Source organism: Pseudophryne corroboree, chromosome 2 (assembly GCF_028390025.1).
Source record: "Pseudophryne corroboree isolate aPseCor3 chromosome 2, aPseCor3.hap2, whole genome shotgun sequence".
Lineage (NCBI taxonomy): Eukaryota > Metazoa > Chordata > Amphibia > Anura > Myobatrachidae > Pseudophryne > Pseudophryne corroboree.
The window spans coordinates 676,846,909-676,870,969 of record NC_086445.1 but is presented as its reverse complement, the minus strand read 5'-3'; the positions used below and the strand labels follow the sequence as shown (position 1 = coordinate 676,870,969).

Genomic DNA, 24,061 nt, shown 5'->3' with positions numbered 1-24,061 from the left:
ATTTTACAGGTCAAGCAATTTGTTATCAATATATACTGGTCCCAAAATGAAGTTATGGAAGTAATTTATCTTTCTCAATTTAATATAATCATGTTTTCTATGCATATTTGTGTTATAAAAATACAGGAGAGGTTCTGGGCAACAAAGAGTTTTAAAAGTATTTTGTAAATTATCATTTTTGTGTTATAGGCCCTACACACATGCCGATATCACTGCACGATATGAACGATCTCGTTCATTAATGAACGAGATAACGTTCATATCGTGCAGTGTGGAGTCACCAGCGATGAACGATGCGCGGTCCCGCGCTCGTTCATCGCTGGTGACATGTCGGCTGTGCATGCAGGCCAATATGGACGAGATCGGCCATATTAGCCTGCACGTCTATGGAGCCGGGTGACGGGGGGAGTGAAGAAACTTCACTCCCCCCATCACTGCCCCCCCGCCGCCGGGTCGCCCGTCGGCCGTATCGGCCGTCGGGCACCTCGGCGGCACATCGCCTAATGTGTAGGGCCCATTAGTCTGCTACTGAAAGACTGTCCACCTTCCATTCCTCCACAGGTATCAGATTACTTGAAAATTACTTGAGTGTAGTTTTCTGTTTCTGTGTATTATTTTAGTGATATAGATACTGTTGGAATTTATATTGCTATCTCTTAATTTATCACCACATTTATTACATAAGCATTGTGTCTTTTTGTAATATGAAATCCCATTAACAGTATTATGTGTTGTGTTCCTAAAGAATGCACTTGTCAGATACAGTAGGCTTTTTCGAAAGATACATTTATGCAGGGTATTGTTTGGTTTACAAGAAGCTGATTCATTGAAGTTGTGATTATATTTTAGGTTTAGTAAGGTATTAACTGAAAATTAAGGGGGGAATTCAAATGTTCACGCGCCCCCTATCTCCCATCTAAAGTGAAGGGAGCTAGAGGGGCGATATTCAAATGGCCCCGTTATTGCGCTGATTGCGCCCAGTACAGTCAGCTTTAGGCGCGCAAAGCACCTAAACCCACCTAAACTTATGGGCATGTTTGGGCGCCCAAATGGGTCTCTTTACATGAATGTAGCAAGCTGAGAAGAACTTGTCGCACCTGTAGGCAGTAATATTAGAATACGCAATAGGGGGCCGGAGGGGGAGACGGACATTTGAATCTGGCCCTAAAAGTACCAGCTTTTGGACTAAATCTTGGCAATGGCAGAACATGGTGTTTAATAGTGAGTGTGAGATATAATTGGGGGAGAATTTTAGTCATAGACCAGGTGATTCTCTATTAGCACTTACACACCCAATACCACGCATGCCCAGGTGGGACTTGTTGTGACACTATCCTATTTATGTTATGGGCCAGAAACTTTGCTCACCCTTGTAGTTTAGAATATCTTCTGTGTAGGCCAGCATACTGGGGAAAACACTACTGAGGAAGAGACCAAGAAAAGCTGTTCCTATGAAAAGTCCGGTGATACTGTTCTGGGACAACAGCAGAAACAGGAATGTCACTGACACTCCAATCTGGTGAGAGAGAAAAGAGATATGCCACAAGTCAACACACTTCAAATCAATCTGTACAGGGCAGTAGAAATAAAAATTATATGCACTGTAACCATTTTGTGATATTTACTACCAAAATGACAAAGAACCGAGGTCAGCCATTTTATCTGTTAAGAATAAACAAGCTACAGTACATACCATAAGTAATATGTGGACCTCTGTATCAGGGGTTTACTGCAAATACAGATGTAGCCATGCCCATCTTACTGCGACGTGGCATGCTGCCTGGCATGCCGGGCTGTGACTATTCGCAGCCGGTGATCGCTCAATTAATTCCATTAGGAATTAATGGAGCGATCGCTGGCTGTGAATAGTCACAGCCCTTGCATGCCATGCAGCAACCTGTGTTGCAGCATGCTGCATCGCAGCAAGGATAAGCATGGCTACATCTGTAAGTAATAAACCATAGCAAAATAAAACACACATTGCTATACTATGCTAAATGCGTATAGCCCTATTAACTTCATCATTACACTATTAAAATATATTTTGCATAGCAGTTTTGAAACACATTATGCTATTACTATCTACATGGGTTGATCACATGTAAGTGTTTGTCCCGGTTTTAGGGAAATGATACACTGGTGCTTGTTATGTACCCAGGCAAAGTTGGACCTGAGCAGGTTGGCAAAAGGAGAGCTTGGTGTCCGTACACACTATCCTCAGCCTAAGCTGATGCACATTGGCTCCTAAGAGGAAACAGAGCAGACCTAAACTTTTTAAAATATTTGTAAAAAAATATGATGTGACAGTGTGTTGTATAGAAATACAGACATTGTGATTTTGTAGATGTCTTTACCTAGTGATTGCCAAACTGTTTGACGTGGCACCCTGCCATGCTGCAAGGCCCTTGCAGGGGTGCTATGGGTTGGTGGTCCTGGACCAAATAAAACTATATAAATTCAATGTGATAGGCAAAACAGAGCTGGAGGCTGCCAATGGTAAAATATGTGGATAAATAGAAGCACAGCCCTGTCCACCACCACATAACTAAGGGGCCCTACACACTGGCCGACCCGCCGCCGAGCTGCCCGACGGCGGATACGGCCGACGAGCGACCCGGCGGCGGGGGGGCAGTGACGGGGGGAGTGAAGTTTCTTCACTCCCCCCGTCACGTGGCTCCATAGAACTGCAGGCAAATATGGACGAGATCGTCCATATTGGCCCGCATGCACAGCCGACGGGGGACCAGCGATGAACGAGCGCGGGACCGCGCATCGTTCATCGCTGGAGCCTCCACACTGAAAGATATGAACGAGTTCTCGTTCATTTATGAACGAGATCGTTCATATCTTTCAAAAAATCGGCCAGTGTGTAGGGCCTTTGACACTAAGGATGATAAACACAATTTGCTTATTGTAATAATTGTAAAAACAAGTTTTACCTGTAGTACAATGGCTAATTACATTATCTACTGTTGCAAATGTGTGACTATATATGAGCAGGTGGTGATAACTGCAGTGTACAACAAATGATAATAATACATCATTTAAAAAACTTTTTAAACAAATGAATTGACAATATCTCCATGTTATCGGGGAAAACTGTCAGTCATGTTAGTAAAAACATGGCTGAGTAGTGGTGAATGGCAAGTGACTGTGAGCTTCACTCTGATTATAGATGTTGTACTGTATAACAAATAAAATCATTGAAAAAATGGCATGAGGGCATGTGCCTTCCCCAATCCTGCGGAAGTCCCACTGTGAGGCAGTCTTGCTTGATTTCCACTATAACATGGAGAACATTAGCTCAAGTCCCCTATCTATAGTGAAAACCAACCGTAGTTGCTGGCTTCCAAAGACTGAACTGGCCAGACTAAATGTAATATTATTGAGCTGAATGTACTGTAACCAGAACATCTCTTGGAAGTTTTGATTTGTGTTGTTATAAATAGCTATACACATTTCTTACTGTCTATGTACAATTCTTACTGGCTATGTACACATTTCTTACTGTCTATGTACACATTTCTTACTGTCCATGTACACATTTCTTACTGTCCATGTACACATTTCTTACTGTCCATGTACACAATTCTTACTGTCCATGTACACATTTCTTACTGTCCATGTACACATTTCTTACTGTCTATGCACATTTCTTACTGTCTATGTACACATTTCTTGCTGTCTATGTACACATTTCTTACTGTCTATGTACACAATTCTTACTGTCTATGTACATTTCTTACTGTCTATGTACACAATTCTTACTGTCTATGTACACAATTCTTACTGTCTATGTACACATTTCTTACTGTCTATGTACACATTTCTTACTGTCTATGTACACATTTCTTACTGTCTATGTACACATTTCTTACTGTCTATGTACATTTCTTACTGTCTATGTACACATTTCTTACTGTCTATGTACATTTCTTACTGTCTATGTACACATTTCTTAATGTCTATGTACACATTTCTTACTGTACACATTTCTTACTGTCTATGTACATTTCTTACTGTCTATGTACGCATTTCTTACTGTCTATGTACATTTCTTACTGTCTATTTACACCAGGGGTGGGGAACCTTTTTTCTACCGAGGGCCATTTGAATATTTAAATCCTTCGGGGGCCATACAAAAATTCTGAACTTAAAAAATTACCCTGCCCCCCAGTAGGTCTGCCCCTTAGAGGTACTGTGTGTGCGCGCGCCAAAAAAATGGGTGTGGCCAGTTAAAATGGGACGTGATACACATATGCCCCCAATAGTGCGGTGCCAGATCCACAATTGCCCCCACAGTGCCAGGTATACAAATGCCCCTCACAGTGCCAGGTATACAGATGCCCCCACAGTGCCAGGCATACAAATGCCCCCCACAGTGCAAGGTATACAAATGCCCCTCACAGTGCCAGGTATACAAATGCCCCACACAGTGCCAGGTATACAAATGCCCCTCACAGTGCCAGGTATACAAATGCCCCTCACAGTGCCAGGTATACAGATGCCCCCACAATGCCAGGTATACAGATGCCCCCACAGTGCCAGGTATACAAATGCCCCCCACAGTGCCAGGTATACAAATGCCCCTCACAGTGCCAGGTATACAAATGCCCCTCACAGTGCCAGGTATACAGATGCCCCCCACAGTGCCAGGTATACAGATGCCCTGCCCCCCCCTCCCCTCCGTGCTGCTTACCGTGCTGCTTTTGGTGGGACACGGAGGAGAGCGCGGCTATGTTGGGCGGCGGCGGCGTGTAGGACTTGAAACCAGCCGCCGGTTGGAGAGTCAATCAGAGCTCGCAGACCGGCAGCCGCGGCTCCCGATTGGCTGCCGGTCCGCGAGCTCTGATTGGCTCATGAACCGGCGGCTGGTTTCAAGTCCTACACGCCGCCGCTCCCACCCGACAGCCGCGCTCTCATCTCTCCGGCGGCAGCGTGTCTCACTGACACAAGCTGGTGGGATGGACCAAACGGCTTCGCGGGCCTTATACGGCCCGCGGGCCGGAGGTTCCCCACCCCTGATTTACACTTTTTTTTACTGTCTATGTACACATTTCTTACTGTCTATGTACACAATTCTTACTGTCTATGTACATTTCTTACTGTCTATGTACACATTTCTTACTGTCTATGTACATTTCTTACTGTCTTTGTACACATTTCTTACTGTCTATGTACACATTTCTTACTGTACACATTTCTGTCTATGTACACATTTCTTACTGTCTATGTACATTTCTTACTGTCTATGTACACACTTCTTACTGTCTATGTACACATTTCTTACTGTCTATGTACATTTCTTACTGTCTATGTACACATTTCTTACTGTCTATGTACACATTTCTTACTGTCTATGTACACACTTCTTACTGTCTATGTACACACTTCTTACTGTCTATGTACACATTTCTTACTGTCTATGTACACATTTCTTACTGTCTATGTACATACTTCTTACTGTCTATGTACACACTTCTTACTGTCTATGTACACATTTCTTACTGTCTATGTACATTTCTTACTGTACACATTTCTTACTGTCTATGTACACATTTCTTACTGTCTATGTACACATTTCTTACTGTCTATTTACACAATTCTTACTGTCTATGTACACATTTCTTACTGTCTATGTACATTTCTTACTGTCTATGTACACATTTCTTACTGTCTATGTACACATTTCTTACTGTACACATTTCTTACTGTACACATTTCTTACTGTCTATGTACACATTTCTTACTGTCTATGTACATTTCTTACTGTCTATGTACACATTTCTTACTGTCTATGTACACATTTCTTACTGTCTATGTACATTTCTTACTGTCTATGTACACATTTCTTACTGTCTATGTACATTTCTTACTGTCTATGTACATTTCTTACTGTCTATGTACACATTTCTTACTGTTTATGTACACATTTCTTACTGTCTATGTACACATTTCTTACTGTACACATTTCTTACTGTCTATGTACACATTTCTTACTGTCTATGTACACATTTCTTACTGTCTATGTACATTTCTTACTGTCTATGTACACATTTCTTACTGTCTATGTACACATTTCTTACTGTCTATGTACACATTTCTTACTGTCTATGTACACATTTCTTACTGTCTATGTACATACTTCTTACTGTCTATGTACACACTTCTTACTGTCTATGTACACATTTCTTACTGTCTATGTACATTTCTTACTGTACACATTTCTTACTGTCTATGTACACATTTCTTACTGTCTATGTACACATTTCTTACTGTACACATTTCTTACTGTCTATGTACACATTTCTTACTGTACACATTTCTTACTGTCTATGTACACATTTCTTACTGTACACATTTCTTACTGTCTATGTACACATTTCTTACTGTACACATTTCTTACTGTCTATGTACACATTTCTTACTGTCTATGTACACATTTCTTACTGTACACATTTCTTACTGTACACATTTCTTACTGTCTATGTACACATTTCTTACTGTCTATGTACATTTCTTACTGTCTATGTACACATTTCTTACTGTCTATGTACACATTTCTTACTGTCTATGTACACATTTCTTACTGTCTATGTACATACTTCTTACTGTCTATGTACACACTTCTTACTGTCTATGTACACATTTCTTACTGTCTATGTACATTTCTTACTGTACACATTTCTTACTGTCTATGTACACATTTCTTACTGTCTATGTACACATTTCTTACTGTCTATTTACACAATTCTTACTGTCTATGTACACATTTCTTACTGTCTATGTACATTTCTTACTGTCTATGTACACATTTCTTACTGTCTATGTACACATTTCTTACTGTCTATGTACACATTTCTTACTGTACACATTTCTTACTGTACACATTTCTTACTGTCTATGTACACATTTCTTACTGTCTATGTACATTTCTTACTGTCTATGTACACATTTCTTACTGTCTATGTACACATTTCTTACTGTCTATTTACACAATTCTTACTGTCTATGTACACATTTCTTACTGTCTATATACATTTCTTACTGTCTATGTACACATTTCTTACTGTTTATGTACACATTTCTTACTGTCTATGTACACATTTCTTACTGTACACATTTCTTACTGTACACATTTCTTACTGTCTATGTACACATTTCTTACTGTCTATGTACATTTCTTACTGTCTATGTACACATTTCTTACTGTCTATGTACACATTTCTTACTGTCTATGTACATTTCTTACTGTCTATGTACACATTTCTTACTGTCTATGTACACATTTCTTACTGTACACATTTCTTACTGTCTATGTACACATTTCTTACTGTCTATGTACATTTCTTACTGTCTATGTACACACTTCTTACTGTCTATGTACACATTTCTTACCGTCTATGTACATTTCTTACTGTCTATGTACACATTTCTTACTGTCTATGTACATTTCTTACTGTGTATGTACATTTCTTACTGTCTATGTACACACTTCTTACTGTCTATGTACACATTTCTTACTGTCTATGTACACATTTCTTACTGTCTATGTACACACTTCTTACTGTCTATGTACACATTTCTTACTGTCTATGTACATTTCTTACTGTCTATGTACATTTCTTACTGTCTATTTACACATTTCTTACTGTCTATGTACACATTTCTTACTGTCTATGTACATTTCTTACTGTCTATTTACACATTTCTTACTGTCTATGTACACATTTCTTACTGTCTATGTACACATTTCTTACTGTCTATTTACACATTTCTTACTGTCTATTTACACATTTCTTACTGTCTATGTACACATTTCTTACTGTCTATGTACACATTTCTTACTGTCTATGTACATTTCTTACTGTACACATTTCTTACTGTCTATGTACACATTTCTTACTGTCTATGTACACATTTCTTACTGTCTATTTACACAATTCTTACTGTCTATGTACACATTTCTTACGGTCTATGTACATTTCTTACTGTCTATGTACATTTCTTACTGTGAGTATGTACACATTTCTTACTGTTTGTGTACATTTCTTACTGTTTATGTACACATTTCTTACTGTCTATGTACACATTTCTTACTGTCTAGGTACACATTTCTTACTGTCTATGCACATTTCTTACTGTCTATGTACACATTTCTTACTGTCTATGTACATTTCTTACTGTTTATGTACACATTTCTTACTATGTACACATTTCTTACTGTCTATGTACACATTTCTTACTGTCTATGTACACATTACTTACTGTCTACGTACACATTTCTTACTGTTTATGTACACATTTCTTACTATGTACACATTTCTTACTGTCTATGTACACATTTCTTACTGTCTATGTACACATTACTTACTGTCTACGTACACATTTCTTACTGTTTATGTACACATTTCTTACTATGTACACATTTCTTACTGTCTATGTACACATTTCTTACTGTCTATGTACACATTACTTACTGTCTACGTACACATTTCTTACTGTTTATGTACACATTTCTTACTATGTACACATTTCTTACTGTCTATGTACATATTTCTTACGGTCTATGTACACATTTCTTATTGTCTATGTACACATTTCTTACTGTTTATGTACACATTTCTTACTGTCTATGTACATTTCTTACTGTCTATGTACGCATTTCTTACTGTCTATGTACATTTCTTACTGTCTGTGACATAGACAGTAAGAAATGTACATAGACAGTAAGAAATGTGTTCATAGACAGTAAGAAATGTACATAGACAGTAAGAAATGTACATAGACAGTAAGAAATGTGTACATAAACAGTAAAAAATGTGTACATAGACAGTAAGAAATGTACATAGACAGTAAGAAATGTGTACATAGACAGTAAGAAATGTGTACATAGACTCTATGTACACATTTCTTACTGTCTATGTACATTTCTTACTGTCTATGTACACATTTTGTACTGTCTAAGTACACATTTCTTACTGTCTATATACATTTCTTACTGTCTATGTACACATTTCTTACTGTCTATTTACACATTTCTTACTGTCTATGTACATTTCTTACTGTCTATGTACACATTTTGTACACATTTCTTACTGTCTATGTACACATTTCTTACTGTCTATGCACATTTCTTACTGTCTATGTACATTTCTTACTGTCTATGTACATTTCTTACTGTCTATGTACATTTCTTACTGTCTATGTACACATTTCTTACTGTGAGTATGTACACATTTCTTACTGTCTGTGTACATTTCTTACTGTCTATGTACACATTTCTTACTGTCTATGTACACATTTCTTACTGTCTATGTACATTTCTTACTGTTTATGTACACATTTCTTACTATGTACACATTTCTTACTGTCTATGTACACATTTCTTACTGTCTATGTACACATTACTTACTGTCTATGTACACATTTCTTACTGTTTATGTACACATTTCTTACTATGTACACATTTCTTACTGTCTATGTACATATTTCTTACGGTCTATGTACACATTTCTTATTGTCTATGTACACATTTCTTACTGTTTATGTACACATTTCTTACTCTCTATGTACATTTCTTACTGTCTATGTACGCATTTCTTACTGTCTATGTACATTTCTTACTGTCTGTGACATAGACAGTAAGAAATGTACATAGACAGTAAGAAATGTGTTCATAGACAGTAAGAAATGTACATAGACAGTAAGAAATGTACATAGACAGTAAGAAATGTGTACATAAACAGTAAGAAATGTGTACATAGACAGTAAGAAATGTACATAGACAGTAAGAAATGTGTACATAGACAGTAAGAAATGTGTACATAGACTCTATGTACACATTTCTTACTGTCTATGTACACATTTCTTACTGTCTATGTACATTTCTTACTGTCTATGTACACATTTTGTACTGTCTAAGTACACATTTCTTACTGTCTATATACATTTCTTACTGTCTATGTACACATTTCTTACTTTCTATGTACACATTTCTTACTGTCTATGTACATTTCTTACTGTCTATGTACACATTTCTTACTTTCTATGTACACATTTCTTACTGTCTATGTACATTTCTTACTGTCTATGTACATTTCTAACTGTCTATGTACACATTTCTTACTGTCTATGTACACATTGTACACATTTCTTACTGTCTATGTACACATTTCTTACTATGTACATTTCTTACTGTCTATGTACACATTTCTTACTATGTACACATTTCTTACTGTCTGTTAATTTCTTACTGTCTACGTACACATTTCTTACTATCTATGTACATTTCTTACTGTCTATGTACACATTTTTTACTATGTACACATTTCTTACTGTCTATGTACACATTTCTTACTATCTATGTACATTTCTTACTGCACGATAACTTGATCATCAAATGGTTGTGCCATTGTATTCTTCTGACATTTAAGACAAAAGGTGTAAAGGTGCATTCACACGGAACCGCGCATCAGCATCGCAAGCTCTATACACACGGGGGGTAATTCCAAGTTGATCGCAGCAGGATTTTTGATAGCAACTGGGCAAAACCATGTGCACTGCAGGAGAGGCAGATATAACATGTGCAGAGAGAGTTAGATTTGGGTGTGGTGTGTTCAATCTGCAATCTAATTTGCAGTGTAAAAATAAAGCAGTCAGTATTTACCCTGCACAGAGATAAAATAACCGAACCAAATCTAACTCTTTCTGCATATGTTATTATCTGCCTCCCCTGCAGTGCACATGGTTTTGCCCAGTTGCTATCAAAAATCCTGCTGCGATCAACTTGGAATTACCCCCACGGTGCGATATGCGTGTATGTATGCACCTTAAGGTACATTGGGAGATGGTTTGTACAGTTGTTTATGATATTAGGTGTTTGCAGTTAAGAAAAGTAAATATTATATTTGCCAAAAAATCGATAAATTAAAAGTTGCCTATGTTTCATTATTCAGTTAAAGGATTACTCTATTCTGTACATATGCATCCATGTGACTGCAAGCCTCCTCAGCTGAACATCTTACCTGGTTAATAAACAGCATAGAACGTGGTGGCACTTTGTAGGATACAGGAATGGAAATGAGTCTTCCTAGAGTTATCGAGGCCCAAAACAGGCTGGGTAGGTATCCTGCTGTCTTGTGAGCTAGAGACAGTGGTTCTTCCACAGCGTAACTATACACAAAGCCAGAGTATTCCCCCTAATGAAAGATATGGTCACATTAATAATAGCGTAACCTTACGGGACTCTATTCTTATGTACACAATTGTACATTTACTGCTCACATTTTACGTTATGTGTTCCATGCATGTCAGTATGTGAGTTTTCCAGGAGCAAGAAAAGCCTGGAGCTTGGAAGCCATTAATATCACACTCAGTAACACATAAGCCCTCTTTGCTGAGACCAGCCATCTTTCGCTACATGAAAGCTTACTCTATGCAGTCTTTTACCTTACCCCACACCTCCTTCTGTAAACCAATACTCCAATTCCAATTTAGCATTACTAGTGCCTAACCCTGCAGATATCACATATCATCATTTATCATAGTATATTTGCGGCTATAACCGGGTGTTTTGGGGGGGTTAGCCGCATATATTAGGTAACACCTGAATATAAGAAGGTCCCTCCCTCCATTGCCGCCTGCAGCTGCATCCCCATAAGTGTCTATGGGGGATGCGATGCTGCCAGATTTACCAATAGCCGGAACCCACTCTTGAAGTGACCTTTGTGCTTGTGTGGTTGCACCCCAGGCAGCTTTCACAGCAGATCACAGGGAAAGCTTTTTCTGAGCCCCTGTTCTTGCATGTGCTGGATCATACATCCAGCCGATAGGGTTGCATATTGCAATATTGTTCATCTCAATACATATACAATTCATCTCTTTCCCTGAAAATCTCACACTTATTTTTTTTAAGTTACAGCTGTCTGCGGTGAGAGGAGAGCCTAAGGTTATCTGGGTATCCGGTCTCTAGGTCGACCATACTTAGGTCGACAGTCACTAGGTCAACGACTATTGGCCGACATACATTAGGTCGACAGCGTTTCTAGGTCGACACGGTCACTGTGTCGACATGACAAAAGGTCGACATGAGTCTTTCACGATTTTTTTCATCTTATAAACTTTCTCATACTTTACGATCCACGTGGACTACAATTGGGAACGGTAACCTGTGCCGAGCACAGCGGTAGCGTTGCGACGCACCTTGCCATGGTGAGTGAAGCGAGCCATGCGAGGGGACACAGTGCACCGGTCACTCTACAAAGAAAACAACACTAAAAAAATGTAAAAATCGCATGTCGACCTTTTGTCATGTTGACCTTGCTCATGTCCACCTAATGCTTGTGTCGACCTATTTTGGGTGTCGACTTAGTTACTGTCGACAAACAGTGGTCGACATAGACATTGTTGACCTAAGTGTGGTTGACCCTAAGAACCTCACCTGGTTATCTGCTAGGGAGCTCCAGCTAAAATCTTGCCTACTGTAGGGCACCAAACTGGTTAGGGTTGGTTCTGCATATAGTTCTTTCAGACTCCATCACACACATATATTGTTTTCGTCTGCCCCATTTTGCCAAGCTTGCATTTATATGTTTGTTACTGACAAAGAATTGGTGTTAGGCTACAGCGCAAAGTATTTGCTATGTATGGGTACGGGAGCGTCTAAAACACTCTGAGCGGAGTTAATCTACAGAGAAAAAGAAGGCAGTGTAAGTGCTCACCTTGCGTATGTCTGCAAAGATGGAAATGATTAAGACTTTTGTATCTAATGAATGGAGTTTATAAATGTTTGAAATGAGTATGCTGATGTATATAAAGGATGAAATGACAGGTATATAAAGGTAATGGCCGTTTAATTTCTGTCACAGTACTTAGACATGTATTCCAAAAGACAAGGTCAGGGCAGTGCCACTCATATCAGGAGTCTCTCTAATAGAGGTGTCAGGGAATCCTTTAGGGAACGCTTATGCCATAGGCCTCTAATTACAGAGCCTATGTCCCCTGTAGGTGATTGCACCTGATCTTAATGTGAATTGTAAGTAAAAGTTCCCAAAAGTTCAAGCAGTGGTATTGACACGCAGTGAGTGTGAAAGTGGGTAGCGGCATGGCTTCTAACTGTACATACTGTTATCTATTACTGATTATTTTTATCTCCAATCTAGACAGTTTAGTAGCACAGGATTAGATATCTGCTACCCTTGTCAGTTGGTATTATCTTCAGCTTCAACAATTAGCTCCCTTTCACATTGGGGGGAGAGTAATCAAACTTGGGGGCCCATTTATCAATACGTTGTAGCTATTTAAAACTCATTGCACTTGATTAATGGTGCTACATCCAATTAGCTCATGTAATTTTTTAGATATATGACAGTTCGGAGCTAATTGGATGGAGCACCATTTTTCTCTTATGTCCTAGAGGATGCTGGGGTCCACATTAGTACCATGGAGTATAGACGGGTCCACCAGGAGCCATTGGCACATTAAGAGTTTGAGAGTGTGGGCTGGCTCCTCCCTCTATGCCCCTCCTACCAGACTCAGTTTAGAAAATGTGCTCGGAGGAGCCAATCACAGCTAGGGGAGCTCTACAGAGCTTTTCTAGTTAAAGTTAGTTTAGAGTTTATTTTTTTACAGGAGGCTGTTGGCAACAGCCTGCCTGCAGCGAGGGACTAAGGAGGGGAGCAGTGTCCGCCCTGAGGGGTCTGAGCCATTGGCTCCGCTGACTGGACACTGAGCTCCATAGGGGTCTGATCGTTCTCCGCCACAGGGGACCGCTCGCCCCAGCAGCATGCCGCCAACCCCTTACAGAGCTGAAGAGTGGTGAGTGAGACACCGACCCCCCTAACAAGCGGGGGGCCGGTGTGAAGATGGCGGCAACGGGGAGGGAGCGCAGTATTAACTGCGCTCCTGTGAAGGTCCAGAGGCACATGGTGTGGCGCTGTGAGGGGCGCCCTGGGCAGCGCTTACCCCCACACTGGTCAGCAAGTCTGTCGGGGTCCGCGGATCCCAGCCAGCACATTTCACCTCAGGCCAGTATAATCTATGAAGAGCGGGAAGACAGCGCCATTATGGGGGCGGAGCTTCTCAGAGCGTTCCCAGCAGCGTTCCAGCGCCATTTTCCTGCCTGCACAGCGCTGGATGGAAGAACAGGTCCCTCCACAGCAACTCCAGCTATCAGTACACGGTACCAGGGGGTTGTAGAAGGGAGGGGAGGCTGTAATAAGACTGTGTATCCTATTAAGGGACACAGTCTGCGCTGATAAGGGGTCTCCCTTTACTGAAAGCGATGTGGTGTGGGTTGCCTCCGATCTCTGTGTCTCTCTTGCCATTCTTGGGGGGGGAAAGGCTGTCTGCCCCCACCTGTGTGTGTGTGTGGTGGTCTCTTTTAGCTATGTCCAGGAACACTGTGTCATATGCTGCAGAGGATTTATCCTCCCAGGATGATCCCATTTCATGTAGTCAGGATAGCGCTGGTTTAGCACACATACCAGCAAGGGAACCAGAGTGGTTTTCCTCTATCAAATCTTGGATTTCTCAGATTTCTGACAGGGTTGCAAGTACTGAATCTGCAACCCAAGTATTATGGCAGTATGGCAAGTTTCTGGTACCTCAGGACGCTCTGCTATATACCCCCACAAACGTGCGCTTGTGCATGTCACACAAGACGACACGGATACCGATTCTGACGCTACAGATGGTGATGGGGATGTGTTGCGGGGGTCTGCATCTCTTGCAAAGGGGGTGCAATTGTTGATAGAGGCTATCAGGGATGTGTTAAATGTTAATGATACCACACCTAAGCAGATTGAGGAGGCTTTTTTCACTGAAAATAAAAAAGCCTCGCTAAGCTTCCCTGCGTCAAAGGAATTGAATGCTATTTTTGAAAAAGCATGGGAAAACCTTGAGAAAAAATTCCAGGTCCCTAAAAGGGTCCAGGTGGCATTTCCTTTCCCTGAGGATAGGAAAAAATGGGAAAACCCGCCGATTGTCGACGCCTCTGTGTCCAGACTCTCAAAGAAGGTGGTTTTACCTGTTCCAGGATCTACCGCCTTAAAGCCGGCTGACAGGAAAATTGATAACACGCATAAATCAATGTATACTGCTTCAGCGTCCATATTACGTCCCACTATTGCTACTGCATGGATTGCAAAGGCAATAGTAAAGTGGTTGGCTACCTTACTTGAGGATTTGGATACTATGGATAGGGATGACGATGCATTGTATTTACGCAACATACATGATTCTGCAGGTTTTATAGTAGAATCCATGAAAGACCTGGGTTCCATGGCTGCGGGAATTTCTTCCATGTCTGTTTCAGCTCGTCGGGGACTGTGGCCTCGCCAGTGGTCGGCCGACGTGGAATCCAGAAGAAGTGTGGAGTCCCTACCCTATACAGGTCCGGCCCTCTTTGAAGAAGCTCTAGATGCGTGGATATCCACCGCTACAGTGGGTAAGTCTCTGTTTCATCCCTCAGAGGCACCTGCTCCGAAGAAAACTTTCTCTTCATCTGCAACGCAGTCCTTTCAGCCTAACAAGTCTAGAAAGGCCAGAACATCCAATACCTTCTTTAGGGGAGGTCGGGTTAAGTCCAAGAAACCTGCGGCTGCAGGTTCCCAGGAACAAAAGCCTGCTTCGGGTCCGCCAAACTCCTCCGCATGACGGTGGACCGCACGCCCCGGTGGTGGGGCCAGTGGGAGCGAGGCTAAGACACTTCAGTCATGTCTGGGTATCACCCGGCCTGGATCCCTGGGTGATAGATACTGTGTCTCAGGGATACAGGCTGGAATTTAAAAATCTCCCTCCTCATCGCTTTTTCAAGTCAGGCTTAACAACTCTGTTGGAGGACAGCACTGTACTACAGGACGCTGTCCAAAAGCTGGTGGAGGCACAGGTCATTGTGCCAGTGCCATCTCACATGCTGACCAAAGGTTACATTCGAACCTTTTTGGTGGTACCGGAACCGGATGGTTCGGTCAGGCCCATTCTGAACCTAAAATCATTGAAAACCTTTCTACAGGAGTTCAAGTTCAAGATGGAGTCTCTCAGGGCGGTGATATCAGGTCTGGAAAAGGGGAATTCCTGGTATCACTGGATATCAAGGATGCGTACCTCCACATTCCGATCTGGCTGTCACATCAGTCTTATCTCCGCTTCGCATTGCTGGACTGTCATTCCCAGTATCAGGCCCTGCCATTCGGCCTCTCCACAGCAACGAGGGTGTTTACCAAGGTTCTGGTATGAATGGTCGACCATGTTAGGGTCGACTGTCATTAGGTCGAACACTTTTGGTCGACATTGAAATGGTCGACATGGACACATGGTCGACGCGTGAAAGGTCGACACATGAAAAGGTCGACATGAGTTTTTTTAACTTTTTTGGGTGTCGTTTTTTGCGTAAAGTGACTGGGAACCCCAATTAGTGCACCGCGTCCCCTCGCATGGTGCCTTCGCTCCGCTACCACTTCGCTTGGCACAGATTACCGTTCCAATCGTAGTCCACGTGGATCGTAAAGTATGGAAAAGTTTCCCCCCCCCAAAAAAAAAAGTTAAAAAAACTCATGTCGACCTTTTCATGTGTTGGCCTTTCATGTGTCGACCATTTTCATGTGTCGACCATGTGTCCATGTTGACCATGTCAATGTCGACCAATAGTGGTCGACCTAATGAATGTCGACCATAATATGGTCGACCATCTGAACGGATACCGTTTACCAAGGTGATGGCGGAAATGATGATTCTCCTCCGCAAGCAAGGTGTGAACATCATTCCATATCTGGATGATCTGCTGATAAAGGCATCATCCAAGGAGTGGCTGCTGCAGTCCATTGTTCTCACAACACAACTGCTCAGGAGTCACGGTTGGATTCTGAACCTTCCAAAGTCACATTTGGAACCAACCCAGAGGTTGTCAATTCTGGGTATTCTCCTGGATACGGAAGTGCAGAGGGTGTTTCTTCCGGAGGAAAAGGCATTGGTGATACAAGCTATGGTCCGGGATGTCCTGAAGCCACCCTGGGTGTCGGTTCATCAATACATTTGCCTATTGGGAAAGATGGTGGCCTCTTACGAGGCTCTCCAGTACGGGAGGTTCCACACTCGGACCTTCCAACTGGATCTCCTGGACAAGTGGTCAGGCTCTCACCTCCACATGCACAAGAGAATTCGTCTGTCGCCAAAGGCCAGGATTTCACTCCTCTGGTTGCTCCAATTGCCTCACCTTCTAGAGGGCCGCAGATTCGGGATTCAGGACTGGGTCCTTCTAACCACGGATGCTAGCCTTCGGGGCTGGGGAGCAGTCACTCAAGGAGTAACCTTCCAAGGATGGTGGTCAAGCCGGGAAGCCAGCCTGCCCATCAACATCCTGCAACTAAGAGCCGTCTACAACGGTCTTCGTCAGGCGGCCCCTCGTCTAATGAATCGGGCCATTCAAGTGCAGTCGGACAACGTAACAACAGTGGCTTACATAAACTGACAAGGCGGAACGAAGAGCAGAGCGGCAATGTCAGAGGTGACAAGAATACTCCTCTGGACAGAAAAGCACGCGTTAGCGCTGTCAGCCATCTTCATTCCGGGAGTAGACAACTGGGAAGCAGACTTCCTCAGCAGACACGATCTCCATCCAGGAGAGTGGGGTCTCCATCCGGAGGTGTTCAAGGAAATAACAGATCTTTGGGGATTAGCCCAAATAGACATGATGGCCTCTCGTCTCAACAAGAAGCTTCGGCATTATTGTTCCAGGTCGAGGGACCCACAGGCAGTAGCAGTGGACGCCCTGGTGTCTCCTTGGGTGTTCCAGTCAGTGTACGTGTTTCCTCCACTCCCACTAATCCCAAGAATCCTAAAGCTCATAAGGAGAACAAAGGTTCAAGCGATCCTCATTGCCCCAGACTGGCCAAGAAGGGCTTGGTACGCAGACCTTCTGAATCTACTGCAAGAAGAGCCGAGGCCTCTTCCTCTTCGGGAGGACCTGCTGCAGCAGGGGCCGCTCGCCTATTAAGACTTACCGTGGCTACGTTTGACGGCATGGAAGTTGAGCTCCTGATTCTTGCTCGGAAAGGCATTCCGAAGAAGTTTATTCCTACCCTCATACAGGCTAGGAAAGGGGTAACGTCTTAACATTACCATCGTATTTGGAAGAAATATATCTCTTGGTGTGAGTCCAAGAAGTTTCCTACGGTGGAGTTTCAACTGGGACATTTCCTCCTCTTCCTGCAAGCAGGAGTGGATATGGGCCTGAGGTTGGGATCTGTGAAGGTCCAGATTTCGGCCCTATCCATTTTCTTTCAGAAACAATTGGCTGTCCTCCCTGAGGTTCAGACCTTTTTGAAGGGAGTTCTGCATGTTCAACCTCCCTTTGTACCTCCTACGGTGCCTTGGGACCTTAACGTGGTGTTGCAGTTGGATTGGTTTGGGCCTCTACAGGAGGTAAAGGTCAAATTTCTTACATGGAAGGCGGTCACATTGTTGGCCTTGGCTTCTGCTAGACGTGTGTCCGAGCTGGGGGCTTTATCCTGTGAAAGCCCTTACTTGATCTTCCATGAAGATAGAGCTAAACTCCGGACACGTCAGCAGTTTCTTCCGAAGGTTGTGTCGGCATTCCATATCAACCAACCTATTGTGGTGCCAGTGGCTCCTGACTCCCCAATTACATCAAAGTCCTTGGATGTCGTAAGGACTCTGAAGATATACATGAAGAGAACTTCTCGTCACTGAAAGTCGGACTCTCTGTTTGTTCTATATGATCCCAAGAAAATTGGGTGTCCTGCTTCTAAGCAGACGATTTCCCGCTGGATCAGGTTCACTATCCAGCACGCTTATTCTACGGCAGGACTGCCATGTCCAAAATCTGTCAAGGACCACTCTACTCGTAAGGTGGGGTCTTCCTGGGCGGCTGCCTGGGGTGTCTCGGCAGTGCAACTTTGCTGAGCTGCAACTTGGTCTGGGTCGAACACGTTTGCAAAGTTTTACAAATTCGATATTTTGGCCTCTGATGATCTAAAGTCAATCAGTTCTGCAGGAGCCTCTGTGTTCTCCCTCCCGTTCTGGGAGCTTTGGTACATCCCCATGGTACTAATGTGGACCCCAGCATCCTCTAGGATGTAAGAGAAAATAGGATTTTGGTACCTACCGGTAAATCCTTTTCTCGTAGTCCGTAGAGGATCTGGGCGCCCGCCTAGCGCTTCGTTTTCCTGCAAATGTTATTTGGTTCAGTACAACGTCATTTTAGTTGAGTACTGCATTGTTACTTGGTAAGTAATGTTTCAGCTGTTGCTGAATAGTTCAAGCTTGTTGGCTTGACGGGCCTTGTATGTGTGAGCTGGTATGAATCTCACCACTATCTGTGTATAATCCTTCTCTCAAAGTATGTCGTCTCCTCGGGCACAGTTTCTAGACTGAGTCTGGTAGAAGGGGCATAGAGGGAGGAGCCAGCCCACACTCTCAAACTCTTAAAGTGCCAATGGCTCCTGGTGGACCCATGGTACTAATGTGGACCCCAGCATCCTCCACGGACTACGAGAAAAAGATTTATCGGTAGGTACCAAAAATAGTATTTTAATACCTACCGGTAAATCCTTTTCTTTTAGTCCGTAGAGGATGCTGGGGACTCCAAAAGGACCAAGGGGGTATAGACGGGATCCGCAGGAGACATGGGCACTTTAAGACTTTAAATGGGTGTGAACTGGCTCCTCCCTCTATGCCCCTCCTCCAGACCTCAGTTATAGGAACTGTGCCCAGAGGAGATGGACATTTCGAGGAAAAGGATTTTGTTAAACTAAGGGTGAGATACCTACCAGCTCACACCACCACACACCGTACAACATGGCCTGTAACTACAACCAGTTAACAGCGTGAACCAACACGATCAGCAACAGGCTGACCTTAACCAAAACACAACGATTGTGTAACATAAGCAATAACAAGTACTGCAGATAGAGTCCGCACTGGGACGGGCGCCCAGCATCCTCTACGGACTAAGAGAAAAGGATTTACCGGTAGGTATTAAAATCCTATTTTCTCCTTCGTCCTAGAGGATGCTGGGGACTCCAAAAGGATTATGGGGTTTATACCAAAGCTCTAGACCGGGCGGGAGAGTGCGGATGACTCTGCAGCACCGACTGAGCAAACATGAGGTCCTCATCAGCCAGGGTATCAAACTTGTAGAATTTTGCCAAAGTGTTTGAACCCGACCAAGTAGCTGCTCGGCAAAGTTGTAATGCCGAGACACCCCGGGCAGCCGACCAAGATGAGCCCACCTTCCTAGTGGCATGGGCCTTCACAGAATTCGGTAACGGCAATCCAGCCGCAGAATGGGCATGGTGAATCGTATTACAGATCCAGCGTGCAATAGTCTGCTTAGAAGCAGGAGCCCCAACCTTGTTGGAAGCATACAGGACAAATAGCGCCACTGTTTTCCTAATACGAGCCGTTCTGGCTACATAAATTTTCAAAGCTCTGACCACATCGAGCGACTTAGAATCAGCCAAGGCTTCAGTAGCCACAGGTACCACAATAGGTTGGTTCATGTGAAACCAAGAAACCAGTTTTGGGAGAAATTGTTGACGAGTCCTCAATTCCGCTCTATCAACATGGAAAACCAAGTACGGGCTTTTGTGAGACAAAGCCGCCAACTCTGACACCCGCCTTGCGGACGCCAAGGCCAATAGCATGACCACTTTCCAAGTGAGAAATTTCAACTCAACCTTTTGTAAAGGTTCAAACCAATGTGACGTCAGGAACTGTAACACCACGTTAAGGTCCCATGGAACAACCGGGGGCACAAATGGAGGTTGGATGTGCAGTACCCCTTTCACGAAAGTCTGTACTTCTGGAAGCGAGGCCAAGTCCTTTTGAAAGAAAATAGATAAGGCCGAAATCTGCACTTTAATGGAGCCTAACTTTAGGCCTGCATCCACACCTGCTTGCAAAAAATTGAGAAAACGACCCAGCTGAAATTCTTCCGTAGGCGCTTTCTTGGATTCGCACCAAGACACATATTTTCTCCAAATACGGTGGTAATGCTTCGCCGTTTCCTCCTTCCTAGCTTTCAGTAGAGTCGGAATGACCTCTCCGGGAATACCCTTTCGAGCTAGGATTTGGCATTCAACCGCCATGCCGTCAAACGCAACCGCGGTAAGTCTTGGAACACACACGGTCCTTGCTGTAATAGATACTCTCTCAGAGGAAGAGGCCAGGGATCTCCTATGAGTAATTCCTGAAGATCCGGATACCAGGCCCTCCGTGGCCAATCTGGAACAACGAGTATCGCCTGAACCCTCGTTCTTCTTATGATCCTTAACACCTTTGGGATGAGTGGAAGTGGAGGGAACACATAGACCGACTGAAACACCCACGGTGTCACCAGTGCGTCCACTGCTATTGCTTGAGGGTCCCTCGACCTGGAACAATATATCTGAAGCTTCCTGTTGAGGCGAGACGACATCATGTCTATTTGAGGCAGTCCCCAACGACTTGTCACTTCTGCAAAGACCTCTTGATGAAGACCCCACTCTCCTGGATAGAGATCGTGTCTGCTGAGGAAGTCTGCTTCCCAGTTGTCCACGCCTGGAATGAAGACCGCTGACAGAGCGCTTGCGTGTTTTTCCGCCCAGCGAAGAATCCCTGTGGCCTCCGCCATCGCCGCTCTGCTCCTTGTTCCGCCCTGGCGGTTTATGTGCGCCACCGCTGTTATGTTGTCCGACTGAATCAGGACGGGTAGGCCGCGAAGGAGATGTTCTGCTTGTAGGAGGCCGTTGTAAATGGCCCTTAATTCCAGAATGTTTATGTGCAGACAAGCTTCTTGGCTTGACCATTTTCCCTGGAAATTTTCCCCCTGTGACTGCTCCCCAACCTCGAAGACTCGCATCCATGGTTATCAGGACCCAATCCTGGATCCCGAACCTGCGACCCTCTAGAAGGTGAGAACTTTGTAGCCACCACAGGAGAGAAATCCTGGCCCTGGAAGATAGGCATATCTTCCGGTGCATGTGTAGATGGGACCCGGACCACTTGTCCAACAGGTCCCCCTGAAAAACTCTGTCATGAAACCTGCCAAACGGGATGGCCTCGTAAGCCACCGCCACCATCCTCCCCAGCACTCGAGTGCATTGATGAATCGACACTCTTGCCGGTTTCAGAAGTTCCTTGACCATGTTCTGGATTTCCAGAGCTTTTTCCAACGGGAGAAAAACTCACTGTAGATCCGTGTCCAGAATCATGCCCAAGAACGACAGCCGTGTTGTCGGAATCAACTGTGACTTTGGCAAATTTAGGAGCCAGCCATGTTGCTGCAGAACCGTCAGGGAGAGCGCAACGTTTTTTCTTAACTGCTCCTGTGATCTCGCCTTTATCAGGAGATGGTCCAAGTACGGGATAATTGTGACCCCTTGCTTGCTCAGGAGCACCATCATTTCCGCCATTACCTTGGTGAAAATCCTCGGGGCCGTGGAAAGACCAAACGGCAACGTCTGAAATTGGTAGTGACAATCCTGAACAGCGAACCTCAGGTACGCCTGATGAGGAGGCTAAATGGGGACATGTAGGTAAGCATCCTTTATGTCGACTGACACCATAAAATATCCCCCCTCCAGACTGGAGATCACTGCTCAGAGAGATTCCATCTTGAATTTGAAACTTTTCAAATACAGATTGAGGGATTTTAAATTCAGAATCGGACTGACCGAGCCATCCGGCTTCGGGACCACAAACAGGCTTGAATAAAACCCTTCTCCCCGTTGTGACAGGGGTACCTCGACAATGACTCGATGCTGACACAGCTTTTGTATTGCCGCACACACTACCTCTCTTTTCGGAAGAGAAGCTTGCAAGGCCGATTTGAAAAATCGGTGTGGAGGCACGTCTTGAAACTCCAGTTTGTATCCTTGGGTCACAATTTCCAGCACCCAAGGATCCAGGCCCGAAAGAACCCAGACCTGACTGAAGAGCTGAAGATGCGCCCCCACCGGTGCAGACTCCAGCAGGGGAGCCCCAACGTCATGCGGTGGACTTGGCAGAAACCGGGGAGGACTTCTGCTCCTGGGAGCCTGCCACAGCCGGCGATCTTTTTCCTTTTCCCTTACCTCTTGCCGCAAGGAAATGATGACCCACGTCCTTTCCGGAATTTCTGCAACCGAAAGGACTGCATCTGGTATTGAGGCGGTTTCTTTTGCTGTGGAGGAACAAAAGGCAGAAAAGAGGACTTACCCGCGGTAGCTGTAGAAACCAGGTCTGCGAGGCCTTCACCAAACAAAACTCCACCCTTATAGGGCAGAGCCTCCATAGCCTTCTTAGAATCAGCATCACCATTCCATTGATGAGTCCACAATGCCCTCCTAGCCGAGATTGCCATGGCATTGGCCCTTGATCCCAAGAGGCCAATATCTCTCGCAGTCTCCTTTAGATAGACTGCAGCGTCTCTGATATGACCTAGTGTCAAAAGCACGCTATCCCTATCCAGGGTGTCCAATTCAGATGACAAGTTATCTGCCCACTTTTCAATCGCGTTACTCACCCAAGCCGATGCCATGGCCGGCCTGAGCTGCGTCCCCCTCGTGATATAAACAGATTTCAAGGTAGCTTCCTGCCTACGATCAGCAGGATCCTTAAGGGCCGCCATTTCAGGGGAAGGTAGGGCCACTTTCTTAGACAATCGCGCTAGCGCTTTGTCTACCGTGGGTGGTGACTCCCTCCTAACCCTATCCTGAGAAGGAAACGGATATGCCATAGCAATTCTCCTGGGAATCTGCCACCTCTTGTCTGGAGTTTCCCAGGCCCTTTCAAAAAGAGCATTCAGTTCATGAGAGGGAGGAAACGTTACCTCCGGTTTCTTCCCCTTAAACATACAGACCCTTGTCTCAGGGACAGCGGGGTCTTCCGTGATATGTAACACGGCTTTTATCGCCACAATCATGTATTGAATACTCTTAGCCACCCTAGGATGCAACTTTGCATCATTATAGTCGACACTGGAGTCGGAATCCGTGTCGGTATCAGTGTCTGCTATCTGGGTAAATTAACGTTTTTGGGACCCCGAGGGGGTCTGAGTGTGTGGCAACACCTATCCCAT

General features: G+C 43.8%; 1 protein-coding gene across 2 annotated transcripts in view; it reads right to left on the bottom strand.

Moving 5' to 3' along the window:
* Nucleotides 1-24,061, bottom strand: part of MFSD4A (major facilitator superfamily domain containing 4A) — a 314,229-nt gene that overhangs the window by 100,357 nt on the left and 189,811 nt on the right. For both annotated transcript variants that reach the window (XM_063955141.1, XM_063955140.1), the window contains 2 exons: nt 11,028-11,201; nt 1,369-1,516 (listed from right to left, as the gene is read on the bottom strand). In XM_063955141.1, the coding sequence (XP_063811211.1) occupies nt 1,369-1,516; nt 11,028-11,201 (322 nt within the window). The remainder of the gene's footprint in view (nt 1-1,368; nt 1,517-11,027; nt 11,202-24,061) is intronic.